The 22,440-nt window shown below is 38.3% G+C and overlaps 1 protein-coding gene across 4 annotated transcripts; it reads right to left on the reverse strand.

Moving 5' to 3' along the window:
• Window positions 1-1,962: 1,962 nt before the first annotated feature.
• Window positions 1,963-11,298, reverse strand: lhx6b (LIM homeobox 6b). Of its 4 annotated transcripts, XM_026188820.1 has the most exons (9): window positions 11,084-11,298; window positions 10,326-10,456; window positions 9,637-9,768; window positions 9,145-9,266; window positions 7,063-7,283; window positions 5,800-5,900; window positions 5,617-5,712; window positions 4,697-4,868; window positions 1,963-2,665 (listed from the first exon to the last, which is right to left on the reverse strand). In XM_026188820.1, the coding sequence occupies exons 2-9, from the start codon at window positions 10,326-10,328 to the stop codon at window positions 2,583-2,585; spliced, it is 930 nt and encodes a 309-aa protein (XP_026044605.1). In that variant the 5' UTR covers window positions 10,329-10,456; window positions 11,084-11,298; the 3' UTR covers window positions 1,963-2,582. The 4 variants fall into 4 exon arrangements, with proteins under 4 accessions (XP_026044605.1, XP_026044604.1, XP_026044603.1 ...); XM_026188819.1 differs by having other exon boundaries at window positions 10,326-11,298; XM_026188818.1 differs by lacking the exons at window positions 10,326-10,456; window positions 11,084-11,298 and adding an exon at window positions 9,906-10,175 and having other exon boundaries at window positions 7,063-7,280.
• Window positions 11,299-22,440: the final 11,142 nt, after the last annotated feature.

Consider the following 22,440-nt stretch of genomic DNA (forward strand, 5'->3'; position numbering starts at 1 on the left):
TAACATCTTCAGTGCAATCAAATAATATAATCTAGTGAAGCAGGAAAAATAACACACACAAAAAAAGACCCTGCCAGCATATGGCAGTCTGATAAAAAAAACTAGAGGAGGAGGAGGGTGCTGATGAAGATGGCTCATGTTGCAATCTTCCACAGAGGTTTTGTTGACTGTTGCGCAGGGGAGCGCTCATCAGCGTGAAGGAGAGAAATGTGAATACGTGGAGACGAGGGGCACTGCAGTGTATCTGCTCATTAGGCGGCCGACGCTGTAATTCAGCGAGCGAGCAGCTCTGCAATCAGGGGCCTATTCATTAGCATGGGGGGCCCGCTTTCATCTGCAACCACTTGAGGCTGCCAATCACAGAGGCGGACGCATGACAGCATGACAAAAATGGGTCGACTTTAGCGTTCGGGGATGCTTGGCATGGAGAGAGACATGCCTAAACGCTGCCTTAAGCGCTCGCGTCTGAGAGGGGAAGAAATGTGCGTTTTTACAGTGTAGTGCTGGCAGGTGGCCCAAGCTGTGTCAGCCTGATAATCATCTCTGCTCAGCATGAAGACAGCTTTTGTTCTGAGATTTCACAAGGAGCAGCGTCGTGTCAGTGAAAAGGTTTCCTCCTGGATTGAATTGATTGGAAGCGATTGATTAGAGGAAAGTTTGATTTAAGCGCAAAGTTTAGGAAAGAACAAGAGCGCTGAGATAATACAGCACTTATATATACATTAAAATCAACCTAAATAGACACTCAAACACACCTGGCCCAGCCAACATATGGACATCTTTAATTAAATCTCTGAGGAGTATGAAGGAACCATTGTGTGTGTGTTTATCTGCTGTCTGCTTAAAGGCAGCAGGGGCTCAAATGGACTTTCCTGCTTCTTTTTTACAAGCAACAGGAGGAAGACTACCGTCAATGGAAAGTATGTCAGTTCACTGATCCCGGTGTTTCTGGATTTTTGTGCAAATAGCTATTTCATTTCATGAGATAAAATGCAAACTAGGAATCAAAATAAACAGTTATATACTGTGCATTTGTCCTTTAAATGGATCATTCTTTATGCACAGAAAATAGCTTTTCACTTTGGTTGTAAACAGCTAGCTCAATTTCCGTAGGTCTTCAAAACTTACTACTTATCTGAAAACGTGCTAATGCCATCCTAAATATATCTGTATCTATAAACCACATCAGAAAACTGGTTTAATACAATAAAAAAATCTCGAGTAAATCAATACGCACCCTATTCTTTTTAACTGTATACTGGTCACATGGTCACACATGTGATCTCTTATGTGGTTTGCTAAACTCTACAGAACCTGACAGGGGTCTTCCTTAGCAGGAATGTGAAATTGCACAGGTGCTGCACTCTTGGATTTGCTGTTAAAAAGCCCCCACATTGATCCGGTTTGGAAAAATACACATGTAACGATATGCTTTAGCTCGAAGTATCCCATTCACTCTTTGCCAATCACGGCGCCTTAAGTGCTGTCAATCAGTATAACAGCTGTAGATAATCTGTGCTAGAAGAGCTCATAAAAGCCGACAAACTGCCCAATCGATGGCCACGCTTTGAGTGAAAACGGTTATAATCGTTTTCGCAGTGGGATTGATCACAATTCTGTAAAGTACAGCATGTAAATTGGAGATGATGTGCAGGTTTGTCGTGGGATATTGCTCTTAATAACAGGTTACTTTAGGTACTTAGCCTCTGACAGGTGACCTTTAGATTTAGTGGTTTTGAGTGTAAAAATAGTGTCCTCATACAATATCACATTTTTCTACTCCATCTTCGAGAAGCTGTTGCATTTTCAACCACCCACCCACACACACACACACACACACACACACACACACACACACACACACACACACACACACACACACGTATAAACACTTTACTCCTTGCTCTTCAAGTCAGCCTGATTGTCTATTATTCAAACACTAAAACCTTCATAAGGGATCTGATACATTTTATTAAACCATGACCGTATTTACAATGTACAGTAACTGAATTTTTCCATTTCAAGACACATTCAAAAGTGCGTTTTTAAAAGTGAAGTTTTGCTCTGAATAAATAAGAGTTTCCATTTTCTGACAACAATACAACAACAAACAACAATAAAGCTGCAAATGTGCTCATCACCAGTACAAAATGTAAAAAAGAAAAATGCTGAGGTTTTACTGTAACACTGCTACAACCACTCCTCTTTTCTTCTTTTCTTTAAGCTCATGTTGGAGCAATTAAAATATCTTGTTTGAAAGTGAAAACCATTTCCAACTTGATGCAATGTTTCATGTCCCGTGGAAAAAAAAGGAAAATAAAATAAAAGTGGTCTTCTGCATTATATAAAAAAAAAAAACAAGACAAAATTAAAAAGTTACTCCTGTGTTAGCCTGAAGGCTTCACCACAGTTTACTCAGCAGTCTCACAATGAGAAACCCGACTGATTAAAAAACGCGGTCCTGCCGTCACCCGAGGACTTGACTTCCAAACGGAGCAAATTGCTGACAGGGCGTCCCAAAGGATTTTTTTCCCTCCACAACATCATCAGAGTGTCGACGGTGGAAAAGTAGACACAGCAAGTCAGCGGCTGATGGGAAGCTGTGGTAAAGAGATGGACGGGTGGGTCAAGTGGCCCGGAGCAGCGAGGACAGAGAAGGGATGAGCTGCACAAAGAAAGAGAAACAACATGAGCTTGGCAAGCAACAGGACCACGTTATTATAATGAAGAAATATGCTACTGATGACTGACATAAATACTTAAAGCATCAAAATAATGAGATAAACCACAGAGAAGAAGGCTCAGAGTGAATGTGAATACTTCAAAATCACAAAATATTCCCATATAGGGTGTTAAAACCCATAAAGCACACCTTGTACTATTACAGCATTTTTATAAAAGTGTAACTTCACTGGATGTAATCTGTACCTATGAAATACCTACATAGTGTACAGTGAATGTTGCTGGTTTTGTCACCAGCAACGTTCTGCACAAGCTGTTCACAAATAACTTCCACCCACCAGCAAATTTGTCCTGTGGTCAGTCTGAAGAACCTGGACTGGGTGGAGATGAGGTGGGTGGATGTTTAAACTGTAAAACCCTCCCAGGAGTGATTAGTTATTTATAGCTTTCTTCTCCCAACCTACACTTTTGTAAACAACATGTTTTGAGACTTGAGTTTTGGCATCCAGTTTTTACATCACCATTCCTAAATGTTATTATTTCTAAACTTTATTTCTTTATTATTGCTATTGTTTTCTATTTTACATATGCAAATATAAAGAAATTTCAAAATCAGAAAGATTTTTTTTTAATTTTTACTCAAAACAAACATTTAAGTCTGTCATTGTTTTAAAATGCGAAGCTGTTTTGGGTGCAAATATTTATAGCTAGTGTTTTTTAACATTCACTTTAAGTTCAGTGCACAAATAGAGTAATACATATTAAAAATCAGTTGAACACGAAAGAAATTAGGCTCCTTGTTATTTTTTATGTAGTAATTTTTGTGACCACAAAGATGTGCAGGCTAAAAACTTTCTTTACTTTACAATGCTAAAAAACTAGCACAGTTTTCTCTTTTAACTTATTTTCTAGTACAAATGTTTAATAAACAATATTCTAAGCCACATATTATTTCATGGTGCTTGAACAGAAAGTTGTTTTTGTTTTGTTTTGTTTTTTGCTCAGCTAGTTTAAAACTTGTGTGCAAAGCGATTCCAGTGAACATTTAAGTACCATGAACACAAGTGGAATTTACCAGCAATGACTGAAAGTCTGATGAATACATTTTTCTGTTTTGTTGCCAGAAATCAAACCAAAATTCTGATGAGAAAAAACAAACGAAACAGACAGGGGATCCCTCCTTCACAGTCCTTCAAATTTCCATGTTAGCAGTCAAATGTTTCCATCATATTACTTTAAAGCTTCCCTTAGAGCTTCAACACTCTATGAAATTTTCAGCTTCCACCCCAGAATAAAGCACCGTTTATCTCTCATGTAAATACTCATATTGCAAACATGAAATTTGCCATTATTCACAAGAGGTCACCAGAGTGGATGGCTCCCCATATTTCATTTGGCACGATCCCAGAGTGATTTGTGTCTCCTCCAGGTCTCAGACCAGGAATTGTTTGTGTGTGGGTGATTGCGTAAACCACTAGAAATATTCTTCTTTTTATTCTTATTATTTATCAAACATGGACACATTTAACAATCCACTGCACTAATCACTGCACTAATCACTAATAAGTAATAGTTAAAATTAAGTCCTGCATTAAAAATAGTGTTAACTGAACTTAATGAGACACAAATATTATCGATCCATAACATGACACAGCTTCCTCTATGCAACATAATTTAATGATAATCACTGTTAAACTACTACTGGTGGTTTAACACTGCAAACTGCTATTTTTAATGCACAATCTGTTTCACATGTAAAATAATTACATCTTTCATGACTTTCCTTCCTTAAAGGAAGCACGAAGTAGCCTCCTTACATGCTTCAAGTTCCTACTTAAGCGCTGGACTTGAGTAAATTGGCTTCCACCTGTGCACTAGTTTATGATATAAGAGAGAGAGATTGAGGTAAAATGTCACATTTAAGCACTGAAAGCTGAACGTTCACCTGCCAGCAGTGGAAAAAAGGGCCCTGCATTAAATGGCACTAGCAGACGATTAAAGACTTGACACTCACTGTCCAGGTATCCATGCAGGGCCAGCAGGTGTGGTCGGTCTGGGCTGCTGAACGGTGAATAGTGGATATCTTCTGGCAGCGACGGGGGCATCCTGGACAGCGGAGCGCTTTGAGAGAAGCTGCTCTGAGGCGGCTGCTTTTTGTGTCGCGCCCGGCAGTTCTGAAACCAAACCTGTAAAAAATATTACTGATAATGTGATCGTGCAAAAAGCAGGTGGATATGATCAAACACTACAACAACGCCGAGCAGGTCCCGGGTTCAGATTCCCCTCACCACACCCCATTAGTTTCTTCACCTAAGCCAGGTGATAACAGTTTGATGTGTGAGTGTTTTAGTCTGCAGCTTAATGGTGTTAGTGTTTAAACTGGCTTCTCTGTGAAGTACAACAATTGTAATTGTGTTTTATTGGTCTTAGAGTTGAAATGGAATCATTCCCAGAGGGGTCATGTTTTTAAAGCACTAACAGTGAAAAGAAAGGAAAGCTTTCTCAAAGATGTCTGCTTTTTCTTTTGGAAACCCTTAAAATCAAAAACGTTTGGATAAAAATTAAATCATAATAAGACAAAGCATCATCAGAGCAAATTGCAAGAAAAGTATTGTGAGGTATGAGTCTGTTAGCATGTGAAGTTTTAATGTAAGAATAATGGGATCACCCTTTTAAAACTCTGGATACTAAACAGATAATATTATACCCTGATTCCTCAGTTTCTTTAACTTATGATCCCAAAAGATCAAGTTACAATCACAACTTTGTGTTATTAAGTGTGATTATTAACCAGTTTCCAGGAGCCTGAAAAAGAAAAACCATCCTTCTGATCTTTTCTATCATGCTAATATTACACGAAAACTTTTTTTTTTAGTTTGATATAAAGTAGAACTTGAACTATATAGTGTATCACCAGATTTGACCATTGCCTACCTGTATGACTCGCCTGCTCAGTCCCGTCATTTCTGCCAGTTTCTGCAGCGTCTGAGCATCGGGGTTGTTGTCCTGGGCAAACTGAGTCTGCATCACCTGCAAACACACAAAGCCAGACACAGAGGGCATGAAATGCCAAGTAACACTGTGCTGTAGACACACACGTATTAGAATGGTGCTAACCTGCAGCTGCTCTGCAGTGAATGATGTCCGTGCCCTCTTGGCTGGTTTTGGTTGGCAGTCCTGATCAGAAGGTAGCGCTCCTTCCAGAGTCAGTCCTGTGCCTTAAGATAGACACAGTAATCATTCACTAATTAAAATGCAGTCATCAGAGTGCAAAGTTACACAAAGCGAGTTAAAGGAAAAGAAAATCTTATTACAGTGTCACAAAATGGAAGATTTACTCAGTAACATAATTAAAATGTTTTCTTGCCAGCAGCCGCACTATCCAAAGTATTTACACTACTATGGGATACGTTTGAATCACTGAGAGCACAGCAGAGTGAGAAATGAAGGAATTATTCCTCTATTTGTCTTTCATGTAAAGTCTCTTCCTTCTTTCCAGGCTCTCTTAACCTCTACACTCGCTCTGTTTTCAGACCCTCGCAACTTAATTTTAGTCCAACAAATTAACAGGAGGGAATTTAGATAGTCAAAGTAAAGCAAAAGCAATTCGGAAACTTTACACCAGTTAAAATGGTGCATCCAAAATCCAAAAACATCAAGAAAAACGTTCCTTCCAACTGATTATTTGCATTATATCACTGTTAAAAGGGGCTGAATAGCTTGAGAGCAACTGAAGTAGAAGAGCTTTAGAGCTTGAACTACTCCTTCTGTTACTTAGGCTTAAACCAAGGCTGGGTTACAAAACAAGTGAAGTCATAACTGCACAGGGGCCTCAAAAGCCCACTTGGTTTACTCCAAATTATTTAATTAATGACAAATATGTTCGAAATCTGAACCACTGAACCAGCATGTCAGCTATGTTGGTTCTCCAGTCTTGCAGCCCGATTCTTAACGATGTTTGGACCCATTAACACTCCAAAAGACCTGTGTGATCTTATTCCACAAACGGATCGATGATGACTAACTATCAGTAAGACTGATTTTTCTCTCTAATTACAGATTGTTTAGTTTACAAAAAGTCAGAAAAGGTCCATCATTAAGCCGTGCAGACCGAATAAAAATCTTCTTATATGTTGTTGTGTTTGACCAACAGTCAAAAACCACAAAAATGTTTCATTAACAAAAAACAAATCCCTCAGAATTGCACACGTGGACATCATGTATGATTAAAGTTTTGCCATTCATCAGTCATCAAACATCTGCATTTCTAGTGTGCCTAAATACTAACAGGTACTTTCCCCCCAGAGTTTTTAGCTGGTAATCCAACCTCAGACATTCATCTTCGGTGTCTGTGAGATTAACTCTCACTGGTTGGGTTACCGTTCTCTGCAGCTCTGCGTAGATTGTCCAGCATGATGTCGTAGTGGCTGCGGCAAAGCACCCTGCCCTCCACCAGGCCGAACTCCTCCCCGGTCGACAGCTGCCTCTTGCAGGAGAAACAGGCGAAACAGGCCAGGTGGTACACGCTGCCCCGAGCCCTTCGCACCCAGTCACTGGCGTACACCTGTCGGCCACACTGGGCGCACTTAGTGCCGAACCTACTGTGAAGAAGAAAGGCACGAGCAGGTGAAGGCTGGCTGCAGGTTACAGAGTTCAAGAAGGGATATTCTGGTGTCCAACCAAACTATTATATATTTGTTAAATTTTTTAACACACAGAAAGACTAAAAAAACTGTTGGACTAAATAGAACAGCAAAATATGAAATAATTAGTTTTACTGTTTTGTGTAACATCTGTGCAGAGGAGTCGTATTACTGATATGATCTTGCATCATCTGCTCTCAATAAAGCTTTAGGTTTTGAACATGACTTATCTTAGCATGATCCAACATCTCTGTTTGGGGTGATTAAACATTGCACACACAATCAAAATTGCTTCTCCACCAAATACAGTCTGCATTTAGCCTGAAAGGTACAATCTGGGACAAAAACAGTGATTCAACATGATCTCACTGAGTATATGAACATTTCTGGTGCAGAAAGAAAAGCCAGTGAGATTTTGGAAAACTGGAACCGTGAAAAGTGAAAGGTGGAGGCATTCCTCCCACCACTGGAAACTAAATGTCCTACGCAGAGATTTCTGTGAGTCACACGGTTTATAGTAACTCGACTGAAGAATAAGTGAGTGTAAGATAATAAGTGTCCTCTTTATCGTTGAGTGATTTGTGTGAGATGCTGGGTAAGAGAATGTGGGAGAGCAGGCAGTGGCAATGGACTGCTACATCTCAAGATGATTGAATTTTTAAAAAAGTCAATAAAAAGAAGTTCAAATTAAAGTAATAGCCACTGCTTCCATTAGAAAGAACCACAAAATCAGTCAGTAAAACTGTTGATTTTGCACATTTCTCCAGTTTTCTATCAAATTTTCAAATAGTCAAAAGGCCAAAACTAACTGAAATGGAAAGGGACATTTAGGGCAGCCGGCTGGTAATCAAGCTCTTTCCTCTGGAGGCTTTTGGTCATTAGGTTTTATGAGAGTAAGCAGATAGAAACACAAGAAGTTATTTTAAAAACATTGTTTTACTGGTGATTTATTCTGTTTTGTTTTTTTGTTTTTTTCCAATTATGACTTTGAAGCCAAATCATAGTGAGACCAAAAGATCAACTTGGAGAGCAAAGATCAATGAGCTGTAAAAACAGCTAGAACTTAATTTAATTTAGGTGCAATAATTTATCACATAAGCACAATAATGTTTTATGGGAAGTTTTTTCTACTCTATTAAATGAAGGATTAAATGTAAAACATTTAGGGAAAACTTTCCACCCTTTGAGCATTTTAAAAGATTATTTTTTGTATTTTTTCCCCAAATAATTGAAGATATGTAGATGCCCAACGAGTCTGGCTGTGTAGATTTCTATTGATATGATAAGACAGGCGGGTACTGTTAAAAATGGCAAGATAAATAATCTGTATCAGCATTATGCTTTTAGTGAAATACACATTTTTCATTTGTGTATTCTTTTCCGTAAAGAGGAAATATTGCCCCGTGTTGTTCATTAATAATACACGTTTTTGGATATTCTCAGTTAAATCGTCGTATTAATTTTTCTGAATGATTTTCATCGACCAGGCAAAAAAGCGACCTACACTTCACTAAATGTTATTTTATTATCATACATCATTCTTCAATAATTGCCAAATTTAATATAAATCCCATATAAACGATAACTGATGATTAATAAGTTTCAGTTCGGGCCTTATAGAAAAATAAACACATTTCAGTGCTGTGACTGTTATCAAATTACATATCGGAGTTTTTATTTTTTTTAACGGTCGAAAAAGCTCTAAGAAAAAATAGTAAGAAAATATTAAGAAAAATATTAAAATGTTAAGTAAATCTTATAAGACTCTTACAGGCAGCTTTGGAAAACTACAGTCGTTGTAAAACATCAGAGCTCTTACCTGAAATAATCGAGCTTGCAGTAGATTTCTTTGTTTTTAACGTAGCAGCTGCTGTGTTGGCGCAGAGACGCTCTGCACACTGAACACTCCAGACAGCCCAGGTGCCAGTTCAGGTTGTTGACCTGAGTAGATTCAAACACACACACACACACACACACACACACACACACACACACACACACACACACACACACACTGACATATCACACTCCGATAGCTCTCTGAATCGAGATGCTCAACTAGAAATTAAACAGCGTTAGAAAAAACTAAAACTAAAAGCATTTGACCAGTTCTGTACAGTCTTCTGTGGAATTCTACACTAACTGGGATTTTTTTCGAAAAGAAAACGTTTGCAGGATGATCATTTCTGTCATTATCAGTGATTTCCTGAAGACAGGGATGTGAAGAGAAGCTTACGCTTTAAATAAAGAAAACAAAAACAAAACAAATCTTACTTCTCACTGTAGGATTTATTATGGGTTAATTTCGCACCTTCAGCAGGTAGCGGTCTTGGATCTCCATGCCGCAGCTCGCGCACTGGTTCTTTGCCGCCGGAGGAGGGCAGAGGCAGGCGGCCTCCGACGGGCTGGACTCCCCAGACTCCTTCTTCACCTCCGATTTAGACTGCGCAAAGACAACAAAATAAAATAAAATAAATTAAAATAAAATAAAATAAATCACTTTTATAGCAAATACAATTTCATTGCATCTTGTAGATTTAAAAATAAAATAAAACGTCAGTGAAATATGTAAATCCTAACCAGAGACGTGGTGCCAACATGAAGATCCAGTCCAGGAAAAAACATTGATATAAAAAAACAAAAACAAAACAAAAAAAAACTCGATCTGGTAGCTAGTGAGTGCTAACTATTTCTGTGTATATTTACTAATAATTTACCCGTATATGTTGTATACAACATGCAATTTCAAGTTTCATAAAATTACATGAATCTGTATCTCAGCCCAGAACCGTTGCAATGTGTGAACTCCAACCGCAAAAGGAAAGTGAATAAACTGAGTTTTGGCGTCTTTACGCTTCATCTCCTCCCGATTAAACCTGCGCTTCCCCCAAATTAACTCTATCCCGTTACGAAAATAAATAAATAAAATGTGGAGAGTGAATGAAAGACAAAGAAATGAAAAGGTTGAAAACCAAACTCGTCCAGATGTTTGTGACTCACCATTTTCGGATCTTGAAGGCTGCCTATTTGGAGAAGAGATGGAGCTTGCTCTGCGCATTACGCATCTCTGCCCCAACCCACACTATATCCGGTCCAAAACAAGGAATAACAGTTTCTCCTGCATTTAAACCCTGGCAACAAAAGAAATTTTGATGCAATTAGGAGGGGAAAAACTATATATGATCGATCATTCCTCTTGTGCACGATAGGAGGCTGTATTCCCATGCAATCAAACGCAGTGAAAAGAAAGGATGGCACTATATCTGCAATTAGCGGTAGATTGAAATGCTTCGCTTGATAAGAGGCAACCCGAGTGTCAATTTCATCTGTCAATCAAAAAAAAGGCAACCAAGCCACCAAGCTAAGAGAGAGAAAAAAGCGGCACATCCTAATTTCAATAGCCGTATAATCGAAAATCGAAAAATCTCAAAGTGAAGAGGCTCAATTGGAGATCGGTCTATTCATAACAGACAATGTGCCGAAACTGCAGCTGATCTTGAGACATAAAGGAGCTTGATTGTCTCTTTCTCATGATGGACCCATTTAAGTACTTGAGGCTCCCCTGCGTGATTACAGCTGCATTCATAAACTGCCAAAAAATCTGCGTTTGGGTGGCAATCCGGACTTCGTGTTGTCCTTCATTCCTCGAAATTAACACGAATGCAAGATTATGTTAATTACCAGCTACGGTATAAATATTGGAGGCAGTAAAATGAGGCGAGAGGGCCTATGGGAACATAAAAACATATTCTTCATACATAGAAAACCTCCCAAAAGCAGAGAAAACATCGTCCGATGAAAGTTTTTCCAAAACATCACAGGTAAAATATCCAAATAATTCCGGGGACCATGTTTCTTTTGTTCTCCCAAGGGTTTCCTTCTGTTTTTCTGCATTCAACACAAAATAATAATAATAATCCAACTTCATTCACTCTGCAGGACAAACCAGTGGCTCTAGTGACCCTCCCATACAGTCTCACAGTTCTGCCGTTCCTCCCCGCCTCGACTCGGAGTTTACACCCAGTTTAGTCAGACAGGATGTGATGCTGCACGCTGGACCAGCAGACCTCCTTTCTCACAGGAAAATGTAGATTTAGCGCATTAATTCAAGAAAAAAAAGAAAAAAAAAACAGCGAATACCGGCTAATTAACTGAATTTCTTCGTTTGGATATAAAGGTCACAGCTTTGAGGCCACTTCATCAATCAGCTCTTATACATGGAAGTGATTTCACACTTCCATGTATAAGAGTTGATTGCAACGTAAGGAGTTTAATGACGTCTGCAGTGGTAATAATTAGTCATGTAGAAATTCTCTTAATTTTTCTAAAATGGTTTAAGTGGTATACTTTTTTTTGCATTATCAGAATGGGGAAAAAAAATCTATTTGTGATCCTATAGGATATAGGAAATGCTGCTCTACAGAAATTTAAGGTCTATTTAGAGTTTAAAGCATATAATTAGCCCCAGAAGATTTCTATTCATACTTTTAGAGAGTGCATGTTCAGCGCTTTAGCAAATAAGTGAATACTGTTCATAAAAATATACAGTTGGGGTACAAAAGTATTATTATTATGTGAGTTAAAAAGTTTCAGTGAAAAGATGAAGTCCTTCTGCTTAATGACAGACTTAAGTGACGCCATACATTTTGGGGATATTCTAACAAACATGATTTCCTCCAGAAATAGTTCAGTGAGGTTAACAACTACTCTTCAAGTTGTATTAAAACTGTTTTGGGGGTATCTTATATTTGCACTAATATGAATCATGTTTTGCAGTAATGCAAAGCAGAAGGCGGAGGATGTCATCATAGAATAGACCACTTGATCGTGATGAAGGAGACTTTGTAAAAATGTCTAAGCAAAGCACTGAGAAAATACCCCCAGACTTAAACAGTCCCACCACAAAGTTTCACTCATACCCTGCAGGATAGTAATTCTCCAGCTCTTTCTTGGACACCTTTCTATTGCCTGTCAGAAAAGAAACATGCTGATATAACTTTGTTCACCTCAAGCATTTGGCACTGGTCTCCTCCAAAGAAGGGGTTTTGTGATGCTTCTCCTCCACCGATACCAACGATAGAAAATGATCCAATAATCTACACAGTATTTTTACAGCGCCTTGCAGTGAACCCATGATTTGGTGCTGAGAAAGCCCCTCATTGCTTAGAATAACAGTTTTACTTCCAACACTTAAACTTAGTACTGATGACATGTTTCCCAGCATCACAGTGCTACTTAGTAAACTAGAGAGGCAGCTCTTTCTTGACTTTTTTTTATCCCTGACTGATGGTTTCTGTTGATCTGCTGCCATGTTTGTCACCTGCACTGACATTTTTAGGCTGAGAAATACCACAGGAAATTAAATATAATGTTACTGGCCCAATTGGCAGTAGTTTAGAGACAATATTAAAGTTTGATTGAATCTCAGCAACTCTGAGGTAATTTAATCAAACTGAATGACAGACAAAAACACTTGAATTTAAGGGACTCTGCAGTACTGTACTCGTTGTGGAAAAGATTGAAAAGCATCGGTAGTCAGATACCTATTCTTATGCTTACTTACACATTTGAACAATGAAGGGACGTGCAGAGCACATCCTCTACCAAGTCCACTTTAAAGAAAGTGAACTGAAGCAGTGCCAACATTTTATGGTTTCTTCCTTTGGCTATGCTCCACCTCTTCTGTAAGTTTCATGAAATTTAGCTTGGTCGTTTTTACGTAATCTTACTGACAAACAGACAACCAGCACCGATCACACACCTCATTCTGCTTGCATCTCCACAGGGATACTTAAGAGGCTTTATTGTTTAACTGCAGTCATTTATATGATGTTTTATGTTGTTTCTAAATATGTTAAAATGGCAACATGTTACGAATTTGAATTTGAATTTGAATGTTACGACTGCCACGTTCACTTCAGGGTTCCCTGAGGTCATGGAGGACGATTAACGCCTTGGTTGTTGTGTGAATATGATGATGTAAACATTCATGTTTGATTGGCTAAGCTGATAAGTAAATGTGGTTTATGAATAGCTCCCCTGATACATGGCAATATAAAATTGAGTTTCTGTAGAAAGAAAGTTTTGTTGACAGATGTTTAACTACCATTTGGGTACTTGTACTCTTTATGTATGTTCATAACAAAATATACTTTTAAATGTTTGAAATGCTTTTTATCTTTCTTTCTGTGCTTGACGTAATGTGTTCCCTAGAGATTTCACAGCATCGACATCAAAAATATATCCCTTTGTCTATGTGTGTGTGTGTATATATATATATATATATATATATATAAGATTTTACTCCAAACACCTTCAGAGAGGGGAACAAACAGAACAAAAGTAAAGGTTTCCACAAAATCAATGACTCTTAATTTTTATTGATCACTTAAAAAGCAACCCTGGTTGTCTCAGTTTGTATTGTCAGTGTAATGCACTTCAGAAGCTCTCTGCGTTAACTGTAATTACTAGATGGAGCAGGGTCAGCTTGAAGTGGGCTGGTCAAGCTGTAAGAGAAAAGAGGTTCTTTAATGATAATGTGACCGTGTTTTTGGAGGGTTTTGACCAGTTTCTGACCATGTGAACACTATGAGGTTTTTATCAAAGACAGTGATGTTTGACAGATGATCTGAAAGGACCATTTTCATCCTCGAAATGAGAAGTGGCAAACAATGATGCTTCCTGGAGTGTTTACTTAGTGTGAAGCCAAAAACTGAATTCTGTATATCACCCAACTGAAACAGTGTCGCGATAAAAGAAAAGAGATGTTGTAAACTAGCAATAAATGAGGCAATACTTCATAAAAAAATATATTACTTATAATATTATAAGCCTGTATATGAATAAAGGTGCACTCCAGAATTCTGATTGCCAACATCTGTTTGTCCTGATGTGTGGTATATCTTACTTCTCTTGAAATTTTCAGCATCGCCAGTGTTGATAATCTACTCAGCAGCTGTGTGTTTTATCGTCATTTTTGCTAATATTTTACTAATATTTCTACAATAACTCATTAATGAATTTCAAACATTTAAAATGTCAATATTTTGAGCAATCAGATGAACGCTGTGATTCAAAAGCAATAAAGTGGGTCTTTTAGTTTAGATGACAGATTTTGTCTAGTTTGCTGTTCAAGAACTAAAGTCAACATATAGACCAAAAAAAAGTCATCAGGGGTTAATGACAGATTTGTTACCTGCATTTCCAAAAAGGTATGTTTTCCAGCAACTAAGAAACCATCGAATACCTATATGAAAGTAGACTGTAATGACAACAAAGTCAATCTGGTGACAAAACTGTCAGCATTAGCTTGCCTACATGCTGTGCAGCTAACTGGCTTTTTATTTAGCTATCTGGCTCACAACACCACCTTTGTATTGCTTGTAGACGGCAAGCTTACATGATATATGAACCGTTAAAATGTTTTTTTGTAACAGTCTCAATATAAATAACATTTGTTTTATTTAGTCCTTATTTACTAGTAATTTTCTACGCTAGCCACTTGTCTAAACTAAAAGGCAAACTACTTTTACTTTTAATTAGCCAGAAGAAAAGTGTCACAGAGTTGTTTGAATGCACTGACAATACTAACTTTTGTTTCTTCTGCCATTTGGCCGAATATGATTTACTGGAAAAAGTCATGCACAGTATAAACGAAGCACAAACCTACTATTTCTGAAAACTGAAGCCAACACTAAAGTCCCTTAAACCTGCAGTGTTTTCAGTGGCCACCAGGGGGTGAGCCCTGTGGCTGCAGAAAACCTTTTGTTTATATAGAGCTTTTGCAGACATGTGAGCGCCAACCATTTGACATAAACATGTCAGCCATTTTGGGCATGACAAATATAATGACAGTGTAGAATCAAAGCTGGTCAATGGTCATTTGGCAGGATGCAATGAGGAAAAAACAAGAACTACCTCGCCAGTTGCAAGTGGTTGCTGGAAGCTGATGGCAGCTGTTGGCACTGGCCTAAAGATGGTCAGTGACCCATATCTTTCCCTAGTGACCCAACTATCACAAGCATAAACCTCCTTGTGACTGTATTGGTTCTCCATTTCCGGTTTTACTACCAATCAGCTATTACTTAGTGAGTGTTAGCAGACAAACATGAAAAACTACAGGAAAGAGTGTAAATTTGCTATCACTCAAAGCCAAGGAGGTTTTTGGTCCAGGAGCTACTTTGCAATTGATTTCGCCCAGCGAATGCAGTGAACCACTGTTGGGATTCACTGGGAAGTTACTTTTTTCCTGGCAACCAGTGGCTATATCATGTCCATTATCATGGAAAAATCTCAATAATGTGCGCATGACATCACATGAGAAACCTTTGAAAATATTTGAAAATGCTTGCTCTCTGAACTCAGCAAACACTCTAGTTGCTAGTCATACTGAATAGAGCATTAAGACCATTTGGCAAATTATGAACATTTTTTGAGTCAGAACTCATCTCATTTCAAGGCTTCTTATTGGGATTTCACTATTGCCACTAACATGGGTGACATCATGCTGAGCATGCTGTATATGCTGTATATGCTGTATATGCTTAAAACTGGCTTTCTTCTGTTAGATAACATGTGCTAGTCACCTCACATTACAGCTCACTAGCAAACCTTGGCTTGCATCCTTGATCATGTGTGTGGCGAGAAAAAAATCAGAACCCACATTAGTGGTCAGTGTTGCTGGGAGATGGTTTTTCTTTTCAGCAATAAGTGGGTCACATTTCCAAGTTAGTATTTTGCATGTTTGGCACTGCAGGAGAGCAAAACAGAGGCATTTCATCAAGGCGCTGTGGAGCGACCATACACGTCAGACTGGATTGGATTTCTGCTGATGATCTTCTACTACTTCTTTCCATAGAAATTAGTCCACAGGCTGTTAGAGGCAACCTGAGAGAGAAAAGGAAGTGAGCGTTAAAATAATTTGCACTATGCAACAAGTTTATTTTACACATGTGACTTCTCATTTCTTTGTCCTCGCCTCCCCCCACCCCCCGCTCACTGTACAGAATTTCCTCCTTGAAGATCTGGCAAAAAGAAATGCACAGCAGCCTCTTGACAATGCAAACATCTGATGATGGGTCACCTGTTGCATCCTGTGCAGCTTTGTGGATGTAATGATTTCACACCACTGCTACTATACAAACAATAAGAAATCGGCGTAATGCCATAACAAAAAAAAAAACTGCAGCACATGCTAAAGTCATTAGACTCGGTAGGCCCCAGAGGATTGTTTTATAGCTAGTATGTCAACAACGTATGACGTCTGTTGTCCACTCGCAGTGGACGTGCAGCAAGGTTCACATGAGGGCAAAGTCTAATTTAAAGTGAGGAACGCTGGGAAGCACCCGATATTGAGGTGGGGTCCTTTTGTCATAACCCAATAACAATGCTTGTGTAACGTACTGGCCTGTAGTCAATGAAGTTATGAAAGATAGACAATTCTCACACACTTGGCACATAAATCATTTTTTTCCAAGTTTTCCACACAAGATCTAGTTGTGCTCTCAACAGTTTTTTTTAAAGGAAACTGTAATGTATATTTTCTCTCAGTTTCCAACTTTTCTAATATCAAAACAAATGTATGAAACCCCTGATTGGTCTATTGAACAGAATAATTTATTAATGTACAATGCACAGCTGTCTGCCATATGTCTGGTTTTGCCCTTTTTTCTCTATTCTTAATACTATTACACATTGTTTTGCCTATTGAAGTTTTGTTTATCTGATACGATTCACTAAAAGGTCATCTCAGTCTCCAAAATATGAGTCTTAGTGCATTTTTAGTATGAGTCATTCTTCTTGTCGAAGGACGAATGTGCACATGCAAGTTTATGAGTGAGGAATGCTTTTTACTGTCTCAGAGTCTGAGGAAAGGAGTCCTGCAGTACCCGAACAAAATATATTGTGCTAATCTTACACCCTGTGGTAATTTCACATGAGAGATATTTGTTTTTGCAGTTTTGTCTGCGGTCTTTATACATTGGTTTGAAGTGGGCGAGTCTCACTTTTGCAAAGGGCAAATACTCTTGTGCACCAATAAGGATTCAGCAGCATTTGACTCAGGATCAGAGGACGGTTCTGGGTAGTTTGCTTATGTTGTCCATGAATTCTGATTAAATTAAACCCGTATGATGGAGAATATGTTTTTTCACTGTAAAACTCCTATTTAATACTTTTCCCTGCAAAAGTTTCACTTTACTGGTAGATTGTTTAGTGAAACACATTAAACAGAAGATCTGAAATAAAGTTTTAATTTGTTATGATGATTTTCTTTTAGTTATTATCGGTGAAATTCCCAATTTTATATTGTAGCGTTTATGTAGTAGAGTAAAATGTTATGAGATACACTAAATTAAATAACTTTTCTTTAATCTCACTAAAGATGTGGTTGCAGTCTCACACAAAGCTGTAAAACCCCACAAAATTTGTCACCTTAAACCAAAGTTATCTTGTTGTACATCGACCATCTTTCTTATACAGAGCCCGATTTTTGAAGAAGAACCTAATTACCAGAGATGGGCAGTAACGCGTTACTTGTAACGCGTTACTGTAATCTGATTACTTTTTTCAAGTAACGAGTAAAGTAAGGGATTACTATTGCAAAATCGGTAATTAGATTACCGTTACTTTCCCGTAGGAACGCTGCGTTACTGCGTTACTAAAACCGTGATTTTTTTTTGCGAGAATGTCTCATGACAGTGACATAAGCAAGTGCGACGTTGGTGACAGCAGCTGTGTGCAGATCAACAATGGATAATATATCGAGTGCGGGAGAGAGTATGAGCGTGCAGCGTTTAAAGTGTGGAAGTACTGACCTTACTTTGAGTTTGATTCCATAAAAAGTGACAAAAACATTAGCGTCCATCGTGCGTGGGAAGAAAACTTCTTTTTACAGCGAAAAAAACCCCTAAACTTCCGAGCAAGCACCGAGTAGCTACGACGTGATGGGAAACTCACAGAGACACTCGCGCAGATTCTTCAACTGACCGCAGCACACCTACACCAGGGTAACCCTCCGCCTACCCTGCTCCTGCTTTACAGGTGAAAATAGAGCAAAAGGACCGCTGAGTCTTTGACTTTATTTATTTTCTGCTGTGTTTTACTTGCATCTGTTTGAAAGAGTGAGTGAAAACACAAAAAATATTTTATTTTATGTGCTGGAATGTGTAGAAAATAGGTTTAAATGTTAAACTAATTTATTCAAGTCAGAGAATGTTGCATATAATTAAATGTTTTGCTTGATGCATAAAGTTAAAAGATTAAAACTGATAAAACAAGTTAAAAAAAGAGACTTTTCCATTTGATTACATTTTGTATGATGGATTATGTAGAAAAAGTAGAATTGGGCTGAAAGATCTATCACTTTATCACCTCTTCAGGTTGTAAATCGTGTTTTTAAAAAGTAACTAAGTAACTAAGTAATTAATTACTTTTGAAAATAAGTAATCAGTAAAGTAACGGGATTACTTTTTGGGGGGAGTAATCAGTAATTAATTACTGATTACTTTTTTCAAGTAACTTGACCAACACTGCTAATTACAACTGTTTGTCACAACATTAAGATTTTTTTAATGACATGAAACTGAAGTAGAAAATTGATAATGATCATGTGGTTCATCTCTTGCATGCACACTGTTTTGTTTTTGTTATTTTCTTCCTAAATCGATTTCATTTATTTGTTTGCTGGCAGCACAGTTTAAAGACTAAACACAGACAGTCAGTATTACATGTTGCATCACTTCTTTTGTATTTCTCCTGCCATTGTTGAAACAGCAAGGATATACATTTTGATTATAGGATTAACCAGTTAAACATGCAAACTTTCTTCTTTAGGAGACAGTTATCTGTGCTTAATGATTTTGTCTGTTTTCTGTGATTCTTTTGGGGTGAGCTGCAGTCACAATGCAGTGAGCATGATTCGTGACTCTCTGTATCTGGATATTACAGAGAACAGGGCCAAAGTCACATTACAGGGATGATTGATGCTCTGCTTGGCATGTTGGCCGAATTTAAAATGTTTGGAGAAGGGTGGAGTGAGCCCTAAATGCAACAGTAGGTTCTTATCTTGTTTCTGTAGAAACTCTGCTACTCTGTGTGAGTATTGTTACATATCCGAAGTTTGAGTGAGAGCAGGGCTCTAAAATGTTGTTGGAAAAAGATTTATCTGCTCTACTAACCAGTTCAACAGGGTTACTTGTGTAGTCACCAGAGTGACCCCCGAGTAAATGTGGAAAGCCCTAATTTCTCAACCGAACAGAGAAGTTGTGAAATGTAGTTTATATGTTTACTTATGGCTGCTAAAGATAAAAACGTGGTTAAAAAATGGCTTAATAATCATCTATGTTAAAATTTCAATAATTACAAGCATTCGTCAACATATTTAACAAATTAACATCATGTATTGAACTAAAAGACTTGGAAAAACGTAAAATATTGATTGTCCACTTCAGGGTGACATGGGAGTTGGAGCCTGTCCCAACTGTTATAAGGTGAGAGGCAGGGCACACCCTGGACAGGTCACCAATCTGTCGAAGTGCTAACATAGAAAACAGGCAACAATTCACGGTCACTTTTACACCTACAGCCAATTTAGGCCATTACTGTTACCCTGTGCATGTCTTTGAACTATGGGAGGAAGCTGGAGCACCTGGAAAGAACATGGAGACAGGAAGAACATGCAAACTACAGGCAAAAAGCACAGTGCTAACCACCAAACCACCCCCACTGTTAAAGGAAGAAGCCACAGACTGATAGAAAGAGTTTGAAAACTGACCAAGAAGAGATATCTATGGCACAATGATTTCCTCAGTTTATGAATTCAAGCATTTCTAACAGGCTGATAGGCTCAATAAATAGTTTAAATCTTCTTTAGTGCAGCACAAAAAGCTGTTCTGTGGCATGTTGGTGCCCTATATGAGGTGGCCAGTCATCTGTAAGATGCACACTGGCCACACTAAGGCATCCATCTACTGTCACCAACACTATGCTGACCCTTTTTTAAGAAAAAGAAAGAATACAAATAAAGAACATGAAGTAATATAACGCATAAATATGACACCACTCATAACATCCTGTTTAGTGCAGCAATATCTGACTAAGCAGGGTATATTTTAGGGAGTGCCTACCATGTGATTTAAAGTCAAGCGTGCCAAATTTGGGTCAAAGACTAGGATGCTGAAGTGAAGTGTTCAGAACAGTTCAGTGGTGGATTTGCCTTTATTCGTACAACTGCAAGAAGTCACCTATGTAAACATTGCTCATTTTAACCCCCAGTTGCTCTCCTAATGAGGTCGGGCAGCGTTTGGAACGTGATAAATTAGTTCAAATTGAAAACTGGGAACCAGTGCTAGAAGTCTCCTTATATGTTTGTTTAAATGTGAGAAAAATTATGTTTTGGGATTTTTTTTTTTTTTACACAATGAGTAGTGAAAATGTGACGATGCATGAATAAAACAAGAAAGACCAAGACAATACTCCATCCAGCTAGTGAATGTTGCAGGTCAGTTTTATGTTTAAAGACTTAACATCCAGCAGCAACCATTGTTCAACAGGCTGTGTCTACTCTAAGATCAAACCCATCTAGATTACAGTCCTGCAGCCAAGCTTTCAACAAACAAAGGAAATGGCACATTACACCATCCCTCTCTCTGAAAAGTTGCACTGGGGAGGAAAAAAACCCTCTCCAGTTATTTAACAAATACAAGTTTATTTGAAGTACAGACAAGGAAAAATGAAGGGCTTTTTTCAGGCCTTGCACTCCATATGACAGCAATTTGGGAGTATTGTGTATTTTGGCCCAAGCGTGTGGTCTATGATAGATGACAGGAGAGAAAATCACGAGCCGCTGGCTTGAGCACAGACATGCAAATTGCTTTCAGCTGATTGCCGTATTCTCCTTGATATTTATCAAGTGGGTTACAGTATGCCTCTTTATTTACAGACAGGAAGCAGCTGATCAATTCCACTACAGGAGGGAGGAAAGAGACCAAAGCCTTTTCCTCTGCTAGGTGAAAGTAGAAACCCCTCTAGTAGCCAGTGAGCACCTGGTTTACCCGACTAACAGGGACAAAAGGCAGAGATATACACATCACAAGTTTATCCCAAACTCATATTGGTTTGTGGTGAAATTTCATTTACAACCAAGAGATCTTATAGCATTAGTAAAAGTAGCAATTTAAACTTTTTTTCTTTTAACTCATTCACTGCCAACCATTGGCAGTGAATGAGTTAAACACAGTGACTCATTCACTGCAATTGACGGCTATAGACGTCAATGGCAGTGAATGAGTTAATTTTGTGACGTCTTTGCAGCTGTGCAACAAGCTGTGACTACAATTCATGCTGATTGATGCAAGACTGCCCAAGGCTTACACCTACAGCTCTACTGTCATTCAGATTATATTCGTGAAAATATATATGTTGAGTATTAGTAGTACAGGCTAGAATTTGCTGGATTTACTGTACATGAAATCTTCTGTTAAAAATAAAAGTTTATTTTATTCATTATGGACAGTGTGCCATGATGCTGGAATCCTTTCAATTAATTTCCTGTTTTATATTATTATTATTGGGCTTCGTGTATCCAAGTTGGTTTTGCTTCCTGTCTCCATAGCGTTTTCCCTCCTTTGTGACCGTAGGCCTAACTAATCTTACCTGTGTTGTCCTTCACACCTGTGTTCAATTAGCCTAACATGTTCTGTTCATGCTACATATCCTCCTATGTGTTCAATTAACACTTTGTTCTTTCTACCATTGAGTCATCTGTGGTACTTCTCTTGTGTACTTATTTTACTGTCAAGATCAGTAATTTTCAGGGTGTAGGAACTGATCTTCTCTCACTCTGGTGAAGCTTTTCAAATTTTGTGAAAGAAACAGTGTTGATGTCATCAGGCTTTGGGTTCACATTTCAAACGGTTTGACTAACTATTAGCATGATGCTGTGGATTTTTAACCTTTTGATGATTCTGACCTGGATCCAACTTCTCCACTTCGTGAATTTGACCCCTCTCCTCCCTGAAGGGTTTGTTTTTTATTTGTTGTCTTCTCTGCTGACAATAACAAACATATGTACACGCATCTGTGTGAAGGAAGTTTCGAGGGGTTTTCCCTGCCCTGG

This window comes from Astatotilapia calliptera, chromosome 12 (assembly GCF_900246225.1).
Source record: "Astatotilapia calliptera chromosome 12, fAstCal1.2, whole genome shotgun sequence".
NCBI lineage: Eukaryota > Metazoa > Chordata > Actinopteri > Cichliformes > Cichlidae > Astatotilapia > Astatotilapia calliptera.